At 31.9% G+C, this 17,037-nt stretch overlaps 1 protein-coding gene across 1 annotated transcript; it reads left to right on the top strand.

Annotated features, from left to right (window-relative positions):
* Window positions 1-10,747: 10,747 nt before the first annotated feature.
* On the top strand, window positions 10,748-12,357 carry LOC142642371 (fe(2+) transport protein 2-like). The gene is made up of 3 exons (XM_075816723.1): window positions 10,748-11,422; window positions 11,660-11,809; window positions 11,913-12,357. The coding sequence occupies exons 1-3, from the start codon at window positions 10,823-10,825 to the stop codon at window positions 12,216-12,218; spliced, it is 1,056 nt and encodes a 351-aa protein (XP_075672838.1). The 5' UTR covers window positions 10,748-10,822; the 3' UTR covers window positions 12,219-12,357.
* The last annotated feature ends 4,680 nt before the right edge of the window (window positions 12,358-17,037 follow it).

Raw genomic sequence — 17,037 nt, 5'->3', positions numbered from 1 at the left:
GGTAGACTTGTGGAGTAGGGTTCTCTGCAACTTTTTTTTTTCTCCTAATGAAAAGTCTGAAAAATAAATAAATTTCAAATTGTACCTTGATTATATTTGGCTACTATACGATTATATGACTATCCAATGGTATATTCTGCAAATTGTTCTAAAGACTATTTGGTTTATGTTGTCACTTAAAATTTTGTTTTCCGGAATATCCTCTAATTAGATAACATATAGTCAAAGGTATTGCAAATGAATAACACAAGTAAAATTATACCGACACTTGATATAAGATATGAGCAAAAGATTATCAACTCCTCATCTTGTGCACATCACGGCCACCACTCACATGACCCAAGCGTAGTCCAATTTCATCAAGATTGGTAGGACGACTAAAATTGTGACTATCCCTACACCTCGGATCACCGTCAACAGTGTGAAAAAACCACCAAAACAGGCACCAACTTCCACCAACTGGCCAAAAGGGCACTGAAGTTTTAGGAACATCATTTCAATTCTTTTATTTTTAAGAAACACATACACACCCAATGAGTCTTAAATCCACACTCATTTTTCCTTCTACAATTAACACCATTATAAAATTTTATTACAACTAACATTGTTCCACTGATTTTCATTCAAGAAAGCTTGAAAACAAGAATTAGGTTCTACAACCACCCTTTAAATTGAAAAGGTTCCTACAATGCTGGGTCTAGGCAACATGGTTCTGATAAAGTCCATCCAATAGACATAACAATGAGCCCCACCATAGTATAGGCTGTCCATCAAGAAAATTTATAATAACTCACATAACACTGTCCGTCCTGCTAGGCATTTCGAGCAAAACATTTGGGAAATCTATATACTTACATTTTTTTTTGATAAGTGTAATCTATATACTTGCATTTCATCTTAAAAAGAAAATTTTGCACCAAAACGAAGATAGATATGCATTGCCATAAGTTCCTTTTCATGATTACTCTTCTCTTATACTTCCTCAAAACAATTTTCAAAAAATAGCATAAATATATGCCCACGAAATACATCATCTAGAATAAAAAAATGTTCTCCTACAAGAGAACAAACTCTTGATGTGAAAAAGGCGTTGCTTTTCAAATTTTTTTCAGCCGAATAATTAAAATGGATATTATAAACACTGGCATCTTATAACTATATATTATTTTGAGATTAAGCAAATTACCAATCAAAAGGATGCAATCAAGCCAAACACGTACGACATAAGGCGCAAAAAGAAGCAATGAATGCATATATTGAGTGAGCATATAGTCAAAGTCACCTGATAATTCACTTTAAAGCGGCCAAGCAGATGACAAAATGCATGATAATTATCATCATCGGCAAGACCTGCCTCCAAACCAAAAAGAAACAAATTTCAATGAGAATAAAATGATCCATAAATAAATATAATCAATATACTATTATTTTAGTATATAGACAGCAATAAATGTTAAATATTTAAGCAAATTTTAAAAAGGACCAAGAACAGCCTAAGTTTTAAAGTAATCAACACATTCCACTTATGTAAATGAATTCTCCCAATTCCCCATCATGATTGGTTTACAATGTGCAAAAAAAATTACAATGTTCAAGATGATAAGTATTGAGAGTTACAAAACAAATAATTTTTCTTTAAATTTTTATGGGTTTGCTTTCCTGTGTCCTCTCGTTGCTATTTGGATAAAATTTCCAGAAATATTTTTTGGGAAAAGATCACTTTGGTTCAATAATCTTGACTCATGTTTATGAATCTTTAAGTAAATTCATCACATATTTTTCATTAGCTACAAAAAGGAAAATAACCAAGGAATTTATTCTTAAGAAAGAAATTTTCATCAAATAAATAGCAAGGAAACAAAACATATCCTAAAAGAAACAACAATCCAAACATCATGGTGATTGTTGGAATGGTTTGTTTTGCAAGCATACCAAAAGAAAGACTTCTCTAATGAAATCAAAGCATCTCCTCACAAGAGACAAAGCCGACATCCCCCTCCCCTACTACCCCGTCCATCTCATCCCATGACTTAACAAAGTTGGTTTTAACTCATGACAAGTCTAAACTATATAATTTTTATGCTAACTAGTATTTTTTTTTTTTAAATAACACATGGTATCTTTCAAAGGAAGAACCCCTTGGACTTGCCCATCAACATGAAAAGAAAGACAATGAAAAAGCACCGAGTGTCTTGGAGGTGCATCTAATTACAAAGGAACATTAATTCCTATGGATTCAAATCATCCAAGTTTTTTTTAATGATGGCTATCGTAACTAATTAAGCTCAAATCAACATTACTATATTGAAGATCATTCATCATTCAGCACTACAAAATTAAGTTTTAATCAATTAACAGGCCCACTAAACCACTAAATGTAATACTCAGTTACCTAATTGAAGCAATAAAAGAACAACATCAACTTTATTGTATATTGTGCTAAGCTAAACCCCCCATGACACAATAAGCAAATAATCTAGCATGCTAAAGTTTATTATATATTCAAAAAACACGGTCTTTGGTTTTACTTTGCATGGCCAAATAAAGAACACAGCCAGATCTTCGTATAAAATAAGCAGAATTAGTGGGTTAGCTAAGTTCACATACCCGGTGTGTCCAAACAATGTGTTCTTAATCTTACGGTTGGTCAAGTTCCAAAGCTTCACGCCTTATCCCACGACGCCGAAACGATGGTGGGTTGGAGAGTGTTTAAACGAACGCACAAGACCCGCCTCCCGGTGCGCCTCTTGGTCGAGATAGTGAACTTGCATTCTCCGAGGGTGTTCCGAGCTTGATCGTGCGGTCACGGGAGAGGAGGAGGAGGAGTCGGTGAGGCCGAAGAAGAGCTTCGAAATGAGAGAGAGTTTGGGTTTGGGCAGGTGAGTGAGAGAGAGTTTGGGTTTGGGCGAGATGGAGGAGGGGTTTCGATTTAGGGTTATTTTCGATCCGATTTAGGAATGATTTAGGGAAGGAGGGTTTATTTTTTTTTTTTATGTTTATACTAAATGCAGCCGCGTTTTATCAAACGCGGCTTCAACATTTAGGAGTGCGTTTAATGAAACGCAAGCTTCGCGGGTTTGGAGCTGCGTTTAAACGTGGCTCCGAAAAATTAAAAAAAAAAAATAAAGAAATCCCATAGCCGCGTTTCTAAAAACGCGGCTGAAATTTACCTCGCCAAACGCAAATTTCGCACTTTCAAAGAACGCGGTACCAAAGCGCCTATAGCCGCGTTTAGTAAACGCGGCTATACGTGTTTCCTGGAGCTGCGTTTTTGTAAAACGCGGTTCAAAACCCCTGTCTGTAGCTGCGTTTTACAAAAACGCGGCTAAAAAACGCGGCCAAAAAGCGCGTTTTTTGTAGTGCTACTATTAGACACAAAATTGTCAATAAATTGTAATTTTCTTCCTTCACACTAAATTTCTTATTTTTATTTTCTTATTTAATTTCTTAATCTTTATTCTCAGTCTTTTTTATTTTTAATCCAAAAAAGAAAAAAAAAAAAAAAAGAGTGACTGATGAATGTTTATTTATTTTTTCATTATGTCAAAATTCAAATATATTGCATTCAATAAGAGTGTGATTGCCTAGGCTTCATTTATTTATTTTTTTCTTCATACTTTTAAAAGTATCTTTCTTATTTAGGCCAAAAGCGATTTTAGTACTTCACTAAAGTTTAAAGCTATTGTTTTTAGTTCCTAAAAATCTTAAAAAGTGATTGATAATAATTATGATTTGTTTTTTTGTCCTTACGGAGCATTTTTAGCTTGACCACGTCATCTAAGGGCTTAAACATGATCACTCTAAACTTGATAAACATGTGTGTTTTAAGAATTGATGTATAGTTGTGTCTGTGTCATATTTGTATGGTTCATGGTATAGGTCTCATTGTGTGGGGTCTTACAAATAGCAACACTCTTTATAGATTTTATGGAATCACTTCCATTTCGTCCATTATCTTTTGTATTTCGTTTAGTTATTAATAAAGTTTATTACTCATGAAAAAAGAAGAAGATGTTTTTGGTGTAATTTAAGACTTAAAATAGTAACATACTATGAATTAATACTTTTAAAAGAACAAATTTGGATGAGTGAATCATTTGTTTACTCTAATTTTTTCCATCAAATTGAATAGGTTTTGTGTATTTTTTGTATTTTTTTTAACCTAATTTTCTTAAGTTTTATCCTATTTATATGGTTATGATTTGAGAATTAATCATTAAATATTCTTAGACATGATTTGTGTGTGTGTGTGTGTGTGTGTGTGTGTTATGACATGGGTTCAACGGTGAAATGTTGCTTTCATTCTCACAATTTGATTTAGAAAACAATCTTCTTTTTAGCTTATTATTAAGCACATATTAATATAAATTTGATTTCATTAAATTTGATGACTTTTATCAATCATTAAATTTTCTATTATTTTGTATATCATTAAATTTTAATAATAGTACTTTTTTTTAGCTTTGAGAACTGTTATGAATTGCATACTTATATTACAGGTACTCGATGTTTTATGATTGAAGTTCCACTGGATGCACCCTACCCTAAAGATTTGTGCTACCCCTTCCCCATAATCTCAAGAAAATAGCATTTAGGTATTAAAAAAAAAACACACACACTTCCTATATATATATATATATATATATATATATAAAAGTTTATGATAACACCATGCAATGCCGGCCTTTAACAAGTATATATAATAAAAACAAAGACCTCATGCGAGAGTGCACGAGGTCTTGCCAAGTGGCGTTTTAATTTTACATTTAGCCTTTTTTTACCTCTTTCATTAATTTTTGTTACTGTTATCCAAAAGTTCACATTAATTTATTTTACTGTTTTCTCATTAATGTCTCATTAATTGACTAAGCTTACACTATACATTTCTCTATTCTTCTTTCTTCATGTATTTTAGCATACATACCGTTTTAGTATTTAAAAAAATGATTAAGGACTAATAGTAATAACTAATTAGATAAAGTTCTGAAGAGAGATAGAGAGACACAAAAATGTTGTAGATTGTTTAATAAAATGCACTATTTTACTATATATTACCAAATAAAAGACCTGAGACTGACAAAATATTTGAAAGAGAGAAAAAAAGGAATATAAGGGGTCACCAACTTTGTTATACAGTTCTCCCACTACCATTAAGATGCCAAAACCCCTACGGGTAATTTTTTTCTTTTTTCTTTTTAAAATTAGGGGCTTAAATATGATTTAGGTTTAGGTAATTTTGTTAGATAGCTTTTGTTTTGGGTATATAAGTAGATAGAATATTTGTTGTGCAATATAGAGTCATATTCTACCATGGTTTAATTTTAAATCATTTATAAGATATATGCGTACACACTTGCTCATATCATGTTGTAATGTTACACTATTGATGATCGAATAAAAGGCAGTGAGAGAGTTGGGCACTTTAATTTCATGGTATGAAATATGTGAATATAACACAAATTAGTTGATTTTCATGGTCTCGTTATTCTTTTACATTTATCTTTGGTTTCATAATTTTTTATAAAATTAATCTTACCTTGAGAAGGCCAAATATGTTGTGAAACTACTAAACTAATTTTTAATATTTCAAAAAATATATGTTTCTTTATTCTAATTTAGATTACTTTTTCTTATATTATATTTATAACATTATCCAAAACCGTCTTACATAAAATATCAAAAATCTCATGTTGGAGAGTATGAGGTTGTGCCATGTGGCGCATTCCTTGAACTTCTCTTTATTTAGTTTTCTACTTCAAAAAAATTTGCATTTATATTAAAGTATTAGTTCATTAAATTAGCCAATAGAGTAAATGCATATATTAATTATTTATTGTTGTGCATTAATTATTTATATTAAATGAATTTTATATTATAATTTTTTTATAAACTCTATATAGAAAATAATTTTTAGTTGGAATAATAATAATAATTTTAGAATATGACATTCTTACTCATGTTTAGTTGTTTTAACAACAATTGTCACAACAACCATAAAAAAAAATATTTGTGAATTTACTAAAATTAATCTTAATCCTTTAAATTTCCTAACTCCTTTGTGTGTGTGTGTGTGCGCGCGCGAGTGCGTGTATGTGTGTGTGTGAAACTAACACTATAATATATATTCTGTGTAATTAAAAAGATTACTAATATAACAAATATGTTTACTTCGTTATATTAATTATTTTAAGAATAATGGAACTTTAATATCATTTTTTAAGATTTATATGAGAAACAATTGGTTTTTTTTTTTTATGTGAAACAATTGATTTGAAATATGACATTTGTAGGGGCATTGGGCCCAGTAGTTTACAAAGGATGGCCCAACAAAGTCTATTGGGCTAAAAACCCAATCCGAGGACATCAAATGATCTAGGAGTACATTAGTGTACCTCATAAAGAAAATGCCAGTTAAGATGTGATAAATGAGTGAACAATTGTGTCCGAGGAAGATATTAGTCCTCGGATATTACAACCGAGGTCATAGAAAGGAGGTTTGATATCCCCAAGCTATGTTATAAAAAATCTTGTGGCTACGGAAAGACACAGTACACGTGGAAGACAGTAGAAGAGCGGTGGAATATCTAAGGTAAAGCTGCTACTATCGCCCACACATTAAAAACTCTGCAATTGATATACTGACTGCATTAATGAAGAAAGAAGACCTGAGCATGAGGTTTGGAACTTGGTCCCTAATTCCAGCGGATTTCGGGGAGAAATTGATGGGACAAGTACCCAAAACCATCGTTACAACCATGAGGTGGAAGATGATAAAAAGAAGAAGAGGAAGTATAAGTAAGAGGGAGGACCTTCGGTAGAGGGGAGGCTCTTTCTTTTGAGAAGAAAGACAATAGTATATGATAATCCAACGATCTATAATTGTAATCAGCCTTAGGCAACAATATTATAAACTATCCTCGGATTGTGGCCGAGGAAGAGTTTTCATTGATACTCTTACAATAATTCTTTATTTCGAGCCATTGGGCCTGGAGCCCGTTTCTTTTCTTTGTTATTTAAACCATCCTTGAAATCTAGATTAAAGGCCCACTCTTTACAAATTTATTGTAAAAAGGTCTTTCAAGCCTGTTTCCTTTCAGGGGTAGATTGAGAATTTGAACTGTCCTTACAACATTTTTACTCAAATTTAGTTATTTTTGCAACAATTGCAATCATGTGCAACAAAAAGGGGAAAAAATTTAGTAACACACAATCAAGAATAAAAAAATAATAATTGAAAGATATATGCATTTTTTAGTAGGCATGAAACATGCTTATCTATATTAGCTACTATATCATGCAATTTTCAATTTGTAAACATGCATATATATAGTATGATCAAATCTCTATACTACTCTTAGTGTATTTTTATTTTGTCTATATATAAAATAACTAAGGATTACAATTTTTTACAATGAAGTTTATTGAAATATCATTTTTATACATTGATAGTTGAGAGTAAGGATCTGAATCCTAAATGTTTCTATTGAAAATTAAGGTGTCAATCAGTTGAGTTACAAGATTTTTGGTAAAATTTATTAAAATATTGAAGAAAACTAATAATAAGTTACACTGCACATCGTGCGGGAACTCAAAAGGTATTTTATAACTTTTCATGCACATTAATTTTTTGATAATGAGAATCATAAGCTATAGAAATGAAGTATATATGTTTCTAGCTTTTCATGCCTATTAATTTTTGATAATGAAAACCAGAAGCTATAGAAATAAAGTATATTTATTTCAGATTGAGACAAAAAAAATTAAACTATTTTTTTTTTCACAAAAATTTGCTGCCCTCCAACCTTTGTTATTGATTAAATTAAAAATGAGTATTCATTCACACAATATGAAAGTTGAATACAATGTCAATACTCCAATTGAGGTTTGTTCAACAAATTAAATTGCAGCTTCATAACACATCTCCACCATAAATTTCATTCATTGACATTAATGACAATATATATGTACAGAATGGTGGATTATATAATTAAAATGGATTGCTAATTCAGTTTTCCGAACTTAACTGTGCTGAGAGCCTTGAAGAATAGGGAAATTGGTTGTGATGATGTTCTTTTAATGTAAGGAGGTATTTAAATTTGGCACCTCCTATTTTTCTTCGAAACAGTCTTTCAAAAAACAAATATTGTATTATCATTCGGTATAGTTAGAAGGTATAGTTAGAATATTCCAAAATTTTGGGAAGCCAACTAACAATAAGAAAATCAAGGAGAGAGAAAAATTGGAGGTTGGGAGTTGAAAATATCTTTCAATTTGTTGCATATGATATTCTCGAAACAACCTTTCAAAAAACAAATACTGTATTATCATTCGGTATAGTTAGAATATTCCAAAATTTTGGGAACCCAACTAACAATAAGAAAATCAAGGAGAGAGAAAAAATTGGAGGTTGAGAATTGAGAATATCTTTCAATTTGTTGCATATGATATTCTATTTAAAAATGCTCATAAGTTGCATCAACTAATAAATTTATATTAATAATTGTTTCGTGATAACTGATAAGAATAAGTTTATCATTTTATTTTGGGTGAGTAATAATTAATTAAGTTACTAATAGGTGCAGTAATTTCTTAGTGTCAAAGTACAATAATTTGTCAGACGGCTCTAATAGAGTTAATCTTGTCCTACAGAGACATAAAATTCTCTGATTTTGGTTACTTTCTAATAATCTATCTCCAAACCAAGGAAGGCAATATCGTACCGGAGGCTGTACCGGTTTGGCCACGGGTACGATATATTTCGAATACCGGCCAATATCGGTGTACCGTTTCGGGTTTACCGCTATTTTATATATATATATATATATATATATATATATATATATATATATATATATATATATATATATATATATATATATATAGACACACACACACACACCAAATCTCTAGAACCATATTTATAAACATCTAATATTTCACTTATATTATAGTAAATATAAAAGTTTATCATAAAACATTACCTCAATTCAGAACAAATTATTCATAGTTTTAGACTTTAGTATCAATTAAAAGAAAAAAAAAACACAATATAAAAAATAGAAAGTTTAGTTGTTCATTGCATACTAAGAAAACAAATAATACTAATAAGTTAATGTAAATAAGTTACCATTATGCCCTTACAAAAAATCAAAAATTACAAAACTAAAAAAAAAAAAAAAAGTTTTTTTCTGTACTGGCCGGTATTACCCGAAATTGGCCGGTATGGCCGGTACGCGGCCGGTACAGCCGGTATTTTTTCCGGTACAATATAGAAGTGTACCGGTACCGGTACACTAGCCGGTACGATATGTACTGGTCGGTACGGCCGGTACCGGTACGGTATCGACCACCCTGCTCCAAACTCCTTAAACAACAATAAGTCTTAGTTTTTTTATATTAAAAAATTAAAATTTTTCTTGTGTTTCATGGTGACTTTGAAAATGAGCTAGAAAATGTATCGTGGAATGCACAAAAAAATTAATAACATTTATAGTTCATAACATGCATGCATATTGTGTAAACTAATTAGATAATTGATATAATATAGTCTATAAATATTATAAAAAGTTCTAAAAATCAACAATAATTCTCACAATTCCAAACACACCAAAATACTTTTTTCACCAAACTTCTTCATATTTTTTCTTATATTGACTATTGAGTCTCCAGACTTTTTTGCAGCTCCCTTGAATCTTTAAGGCACTACTTCATATATTGCGCAATTTCTACTGACTTTTTGATCAAAATGAACCACGCAAGTTGTATAGGACAGAACTGAAACAACTAAAAATCTATAAAATAAAAAATTATGTTTTATATCAATTCTTTGGCTCAAAGGTTTCATCTTAGTATAGTCAAGCTTTCTCTCTCTTTTAGAAACGGTTAGCATGTTCATAAAATACCAGGCAACAATAAAAATATTGAAGATATATAAATATCAGATTGATGTGCTGGTATTAGAAGTAGTTTTAGCTAAGGATTAATTGTGGCAAAAACAAATCTTAACAAAAGAATCCGTAAGTCCTGGTATTCCTCTATGACATTTTTTTTTTTTTTTAATAAACATATATGACAAGTTATTAAATATGATAGAGTTTACTCATTTGCATTATCACGTCAAACTTCGCAGGGCAATATATATGAGTTTCATAATAATGAGAGCTCAACACTTTCTATTAAGTTGAAATTCCCTACTGTGTTACTTTATCTGGATAAATCCAAGCATATCTTTGAGGATAAATTTTCAAAAACAAATCATCCAGCAAATACCAAGAAGGTCACGTTACCTGGGAAACAAGTAGGTGAGGATAAGGATAAATTATTGGTTTTTGAATGAAACTTGGAAAAAATCCCAGCACCACCTGAGAATAAAAATTTAAATGGAGAATATTCAAATACTGATTTTAAAATGGAGATATCCCCTCATCTTTTTGAGGAACTATCGGGTTGCAACAAAATTTAAATATGTAGCAGATTTATGGTTGTTTGGTTATGGTAATAATGACTGTACGTGTGATGAAGTGGCTTTAATTAATTATTTGGTTTGGAGTGTGATGTGGCTTAACTTATTTGTGTGTGACTCAAACGCCATGTGTGAATTAAGGCGTGTGTTGCCATATGCTCACCGCATGTATTACACTCTTAAGCACACGTTCAATTCAACAAATGGTAAAGCTTCCTAATTCGCTAGGTAACTCTTTCAAATATTCACTCCTTAAATACCGCCCCATCTTACTACTACTGTGATACACAAAGCTAGTCATACGAATTATCACTCTCACTCTGATCACTCTCAGTCATCTCTACCCAACAACAAACAACAATGGCAGCATTATTCACTAAGTTCCATGCATTCTTTCTCTTCCTCCTCTTTCTATCTTTCGCATTACAAGTTGTTTCCGGTGATGATTCTCAATGTGTGACAGAATCTACACATGGTTGTCACAACAAATCCGAGGCGTTAAAACTCAATCTCATTGCTATTGCTGCCATTTTAATCTTTAGCATTGTTGGTGTATGCCTTCCTCTATTCACACGATCCATACCAGCTCTTAACCCTAGTTCCAAATCATTTTCTATTATCAAAGCATTTGCCTCTGGTGTCATTCTTGCTACTGGCTACATGCATGTTTTGCCTGATTCCTTCGCTTGCTTACAGTCCGACTGTTTGCCTCCTCACCCATGGAAAAAATTTCCATTTTCAACATTTGTGGCTATGCTATCTGCCTTGTTAACCCTAATGCTAGACTCACTTGCAATGTCTTATCACACCGCCAAACCTAAAACTCATGCGGATTTTGGAAGCAGCAGTGATTTGAAAGAGGCAGCAGTCACCACTGAATTAAACACTACTGCTGGGAATGGCGAATCGGTGCACGATGAGAGTCATTTCAAATTGTTAAGGCATCGTGTTGTCGCTCAGGTATATATATATATATACATTTGTTAATATATACCAACATCAAATTTTAAAGTTTTTTTAAAAAAATATATATAATTACCTTTTTAGCTTCGACTTTGCTCCATTTCATTAATTCATTTGTGTAAGAATTTAAAGCTCCGATATTCATATAGTCATTCTTAGCATTAATATATTTGTAACGTAATAATGTGTCATTACTAGAATCAAACATTCAACAAGTGTATGTATTGAATGCAGGTTTTAGAAGTGGGGATTGTGGTGCACTCAGTGGTGATTGGGCTCTCATTGGGTGCCTCACATAATCCATGCATGATCAGACCACTCATTATTGCTATGTGCTTCCATCAGTTCTTTGAAGGAATGGGTCTAGGAGGATGCATACTACAGGTTATTTTTGATAATCCGTACCCTCCTAATTAATTATTATTTTTTTCATCCAAAACATACAATTACATGGTTTCTAACCTGCATTATATAAATACATGATCAGGCCGATTATAAATTGAAGATGAACACGATAATGGTGTTCTTTTTCTCGTTCACAACACCATTTGGTATCGCTCTAGGACTGTGCCTATCAAACGTGTATAGTGAGAACAGCCCAATAGCTCTTATTGTGGTGGGAGTATTGGACGCAGCATCAGCAGGTATATTAAATTATATGGCATTGGTCAATCTCCTTGCTGTTGATTTCATGGGGTCCAAGTTGCAACAAAACGTAAAGCTTCAAATGCTAGCTTTTCTTGCGGTTCTTCTTGGTGCTGGAGGCATGTCCTTGTTGGCAAAATGGGCTTAAAAAGGTTTCTGTAATGTGACTGTGAGCACAAAACCTTTTTTTATTTATTTAAATTTATTTAGTTGTTTTTGGTCCATGGATAAAACTTGAACTTCATCTTGGATGGAAATAAAAGCTTCTATTTTGAAGTATCTTCAAATATTTACTTTTAACATCTCTCTTCTATAATTTGAGTATAATTTGAGAACCATCTCAAATGTGTCCTATGGCTTGGGGTTGTTTCGTTAATCTCCCTAATATTTGAGTGAGTATTTATGCTTGTTCTTCAAGAATTTAAAGGTTTTTTTTTCTTTTTTAGTTGTTGTAATGAGTTCAAGTGATTTTGATAAATTTGCTAAGATTTGTGCAAATTAATTGGTTTGAGTTTAGGTTTCGGATGTGCATGTGCACAAATTATGACATTAGGCAATAAATATAAATTTTGTGTTCCACATGTAGTACTAATCATTATTTGTCATGTATTTATTTGATTTTGTTTATAAAATAACTAAAGTTTAAAATGAAAAAAAAAAATCAAATGCAGAAAATAAGACAAATAATTTGTATTAGTCTAAAAATATGTAATTGAATTAGTAGGGATTGTCAATCATTTTCATACTGTTGTCCACATAATAAGCGAATAGGTTGTCCTGATAGCCTAAGAAAGACCATGTTGGCTAGGTTGACCCATTAATTGTCAATTTTCTTGATAATTTTCTTTTTAGGTAATTAAGTAAACTCATATGTAGTTTGGTTCAAAATCAGTTTGCTCACCTAAGGTTTGCTTTGTTTGTCTGTTGTAATCTATCTTCATTAAAAATGTGGACAAATATGTATTTTTGCTCTAATTTTATATCTCATTCATTCTAAAACATATAGAATCGAAGGAAACAAGATCAAAAAATGTTATTTGGTAATTGTCCTTTCTTTTTAATGGTCATTGTGATAATACCCGATGAAACGTTCATTCAATAATCAAGTGAATGAAGCACCAGTATGTCTACAATAAACTTATAACAAAAGGAATAACCTCTCAAAACATGACGATAAATTCAACCAATAAGGCAATTGTCTAGAGCACCAATATAGGTTCTACGTACTCCAATATCTTCTAAGTTGTTAGCAGATGCATTTCAATTGTCAAATTGATCCCGTAGCAGTCATTCTTGTATCATATTCTGATATTGATTCAGAAATTCTTTTGATTTATTGCTTTACGTAAAAGACTATCTCAAGTATCAACTACTTCATTCTAATTATGTCAAGTTAATAAATTTTCGTAATACAAGATACAACTTCTACAACTCTGGTGCACCACGTTACTTTCTCTGTTTCATATTCTAATTATTTTATATAAAGGCATGTAATGGCACACACTTCTTTTCTAAAGTACTACTTTTCAAACCAAGAGACATATTCCAAATATTTGGTGACTGCGAATGATTTGAAAGAAAATGAAGTTAAGTGGTCCATATGACATAAAGATTTGATTCTATTTATTCTAGCTATCTCAAGAAGCCTTTTTGGTTTGTTTTTCCTTTTGCCAAGAATGACTGGAGAGGATGCAACGAAGATTAAACTTGGTTTATTGACCTTATCCTTCTTTATTATTCAATGAATGTGAACGAGACTTAAGGGTGTTTGGCTTTCTTTCTTTATCTAAAAAAATATGTAGGTTTTAGTTAGCTTTGGTAAAATCTCTTATAGTTAAATAAATGATTTAAAGTTCAATCTCTGTCTATAATAAAAACCAATTGGTATCTTAGTCTAATAAAAAAAAAAAAAACACATAAGTTAACACCATAAATTAAAACTCTATAAAGAAAAAAAGAAATTTTGGTGATTGAGGTAGTTTGTGATATAAGAAAGCATTAAAACAGACAGGAGTATCTCACACTCCACAAAGGAAACAAAAGACTCATCTCACTCATTACTAATTACTCTTTTTACAACCCTAATAAATTTCATCAACATGCTTATCACAATACATTGGAAGAAATAAAATATGGAATGTTAATTTTTTTTTTTCCATTTTATTTCAAACCAGAAAGTGAGCTTGGTCCATACAGCAGAAGGAAGAAGAAAATAAAAATTTAAGGGATCACATCAGCCTTGCATTAATGGTGAAACTGAAAAGGGGTTGTGTGTTAGGTGAAACTGATACACGATAGATATATTTTTTTGTTTTCATGAGTTGTCATGTGTTACTTATACATGGCATCAATCTCAAACTCAATGGTCTCACATGTCTTCCAAACTCAATGGTCTCTTTTGCCTTCCAATCCACAAGCTCATTTGTTTTTGCTCCTATGTATTGAGCTTGGTCCATACAGCAGAAGGAAGAAGAAAATGACACAAAAAATGGTCCTCTTGCTAATTGGCATTGGGCTTGGTGTTTTAGCTGGATATATCACTTTCAATTTGTCTTCAATACACATAAGATAACTTTCTCTTTTCTTGGGCTGCACCAAAATGGGTTTGGGCTAAATTTCATGAGCCATATGAATGCGTTATAGGCCTTGGTTGTGCCAAAATTGTCCTCTGGTCTCAACCATAGGCATAGGTGAAAAATCACTACCCTCACAAGACAATCAGAACAGATCCACATGGAACACATACCACTACAATCCAAATCATGAAAAAACAAAGGAAGTTTAATAATAAAAATTTCTTCTTTTTATATTCTTTACTTTTGACAAGATAGAGAGTTCATTTCTGTCATTTTCGTTGCATAATAAGGAACCAGCAGCGAGGACCTATGGAGACAATGCAGTACCACTTTTCTTTATAGAAAACACTTATTCATTAAAAGACCGACCTCCAATGAAAATCCCTTTTTGGATTATATGGGGGAGGGAGGGGGTGGCTCTTAATTATGAAAGGACACGATGAGTTGGTGGGACATGAAAATGTGACACAAACTTTTACCATTTGTTTGTATTCTAAAGGACCTTAAAAATTTGATGAGACACACACACAAACCAAAACCCAACCCCACTGCTTAAATTTTGCAGATTATGATCTCTCTCTCTCTCTTAATGAGTCATGGCCTTTGTGGGTTACCATTCCCCAGTGCCCAAAATCAATACTACTACACCAAGTCACCAACTCCACGCCAGTGTATTTGTCCCAATTTGTCGGCAACGCAAGTAAGCCATAGGACCCAATTATCAATTATGCTGCTTTGTGACTGGTAGTACTCAATGACCATGAGAGTAAAATGCAATGCTAAGGTGGGGGCAACCTCACATGTCATTCACAAAAAGCTAAGTGTATGTGGGATCCGTAATCTTGTGTCACCAATATGTGTGATTGAAAGTAACTTCATATTTTATCAAAATAAGTATTTGTCATTACAAAATAAGATCATGCTACACTCTTATGGTCTATTTCGAATCCTTAGATTTGGATTTGAATTTGGATTTGAGGGGGCTTAAATCCAAATTTTTGTTTGGAAAGTTTAAAAAATGTCAAGGATTTGGATTTGACAAATCCACCAAGAATTTTAAATATTTAAAATGTTTGGATTTGAAATAACTCTAAAATCAATGGATTTGAAATCCCTTGATTTCAAATCCAAATCCAAATCCAAATCTAAGTTCCCAAACACAACCTTATTAATTAATTTTTCTTTATTAATAAAAACTACTTGTTTATGTTATAATATATACCTCATGTAAACACATTATTTAAAAAAAATCAAACTTGAATTAATTTGAGGAGAATATTATCTATTAGATGTAAGGTAGTGACATATTGGAGTGCATGTCCTTGTGTTGTGTCCAATTAGCTCTCAAATAAAGGCAGTAGTGAAAAGTGAGATATTTGCACTTCAAGTGAATGTCAATTAAACAAAAAATAAATATATGGTATATGGAGATAAAAGATAGCCGTGTATAATACTTCACAAAGATTAGAAAATCTCAAAGGAAGCTGTGTTCCATCTTATATTGAAAGAGACGGATGGCATTGTATTGATGATTAGGTTAATAACATTAGGGGGATATGGTAAGCCTCACCCCACAGTTTGTCACGAATGAAACTCCATTTTCACGTATATAATTGTCATTGGCACACCTACCTGGAAGTTGGAACCAACCTGTCTTTGGCTTAAATAAATAAGTTCTTAGTTCTAGAAGTGTCGCAATCGTTTTGTTAATATCTTCTAGGAAAAAGTTTAGTTCATAGAATTTTTTACAACTTTTTGCTATAATTATTTTTCAGTATACACGTGTGAGTGAAGTGTCATATTGAATAATGATTAATGATGAAAAGAATGAGTAGTTAATATAACATAATTGAACACATACTTATTAGGTTAGGCATTTTGAGTTAAAATGTGTCTCTATATGTTATATTAATTATTCAAAAAAGCTCCTATGCTTATCTTTTAAACAAGTGGCATCAAAGCCTATGGTAGTGCAAGGTAAAGGTGGCAATGTTATGGAGGTTCCAATGGTGCCAAACAACAATAGGGTGCAAGGTTCTCATGGAGAATAAAAAACGTGCGGGTTAATGCGTGGAGGTCCATAGATGATGCACTAGTGAAGGAAAAAACTCATTAGGCAAGGGAGATCAAGTAGGACTTGTTCATGACCTATGAAGAGGTCTTGAAGCTCACTGAGAGGCAGAGACTATGAGGAAGAGATTGTTAGGTATACATGTGTAAGTAAAATCTCACATTGAATAATGATGAGAAAAATGAATAGTTAATAAAACATAATTGAGCACATATCTATTAGGCTTAGACCTTTTGAATTAAAGTGTCTCTATATGTTATATGAGTTATTCAAAGAAGCTCTCCAAAATGCTTATCTTCCCAACAACTATAGCATGACAT

The sequence above is a fragment of the Castanea sativa genome, chromosome 7 (assembly GCF_040712315.1).
Source record: "Castanea sativa cultivar Marrone di Chiusa Pesio chromosome 7, ASM4071231v1".
NCBI classification, from domain to species: domain Eukaryota; kingdom Viridiplantae; phylum Streptophyta; class Magnoliopsida; order Fagales; family Fagaceae; genus Castanea; species Castanea sativa.
The sequence above is the reverse complement of the archived record's forward strand: the minus strand, read 5'-3'. Positions and strand labels throughout refer to the sequence as shown.

Bases quoted from the DNA above. Each gene is read 5' to 3' on its own strand.
- LOC142642371 (XM_075816723.1), top strand. From the start codon at position 10,823: ATGGCAGCATTATTCACTAAGTTCCATGCATTCTTTCTCTTCCTCCTC. The intron at 11,423-11,659 runs GTATATATATAT...TATTGAATGCAG, and splicing joins GGCATCGTGTTGTCGCTCAG to GTTTTAGAAGTGGGGATTGT. The intron at 11,810-11,912 runs GTTATTTTTGAT...ATACATGATCAG, and splicing joins TAGGAGGATGCATACTACAG to GCCGATTATAAATTGAAGAT.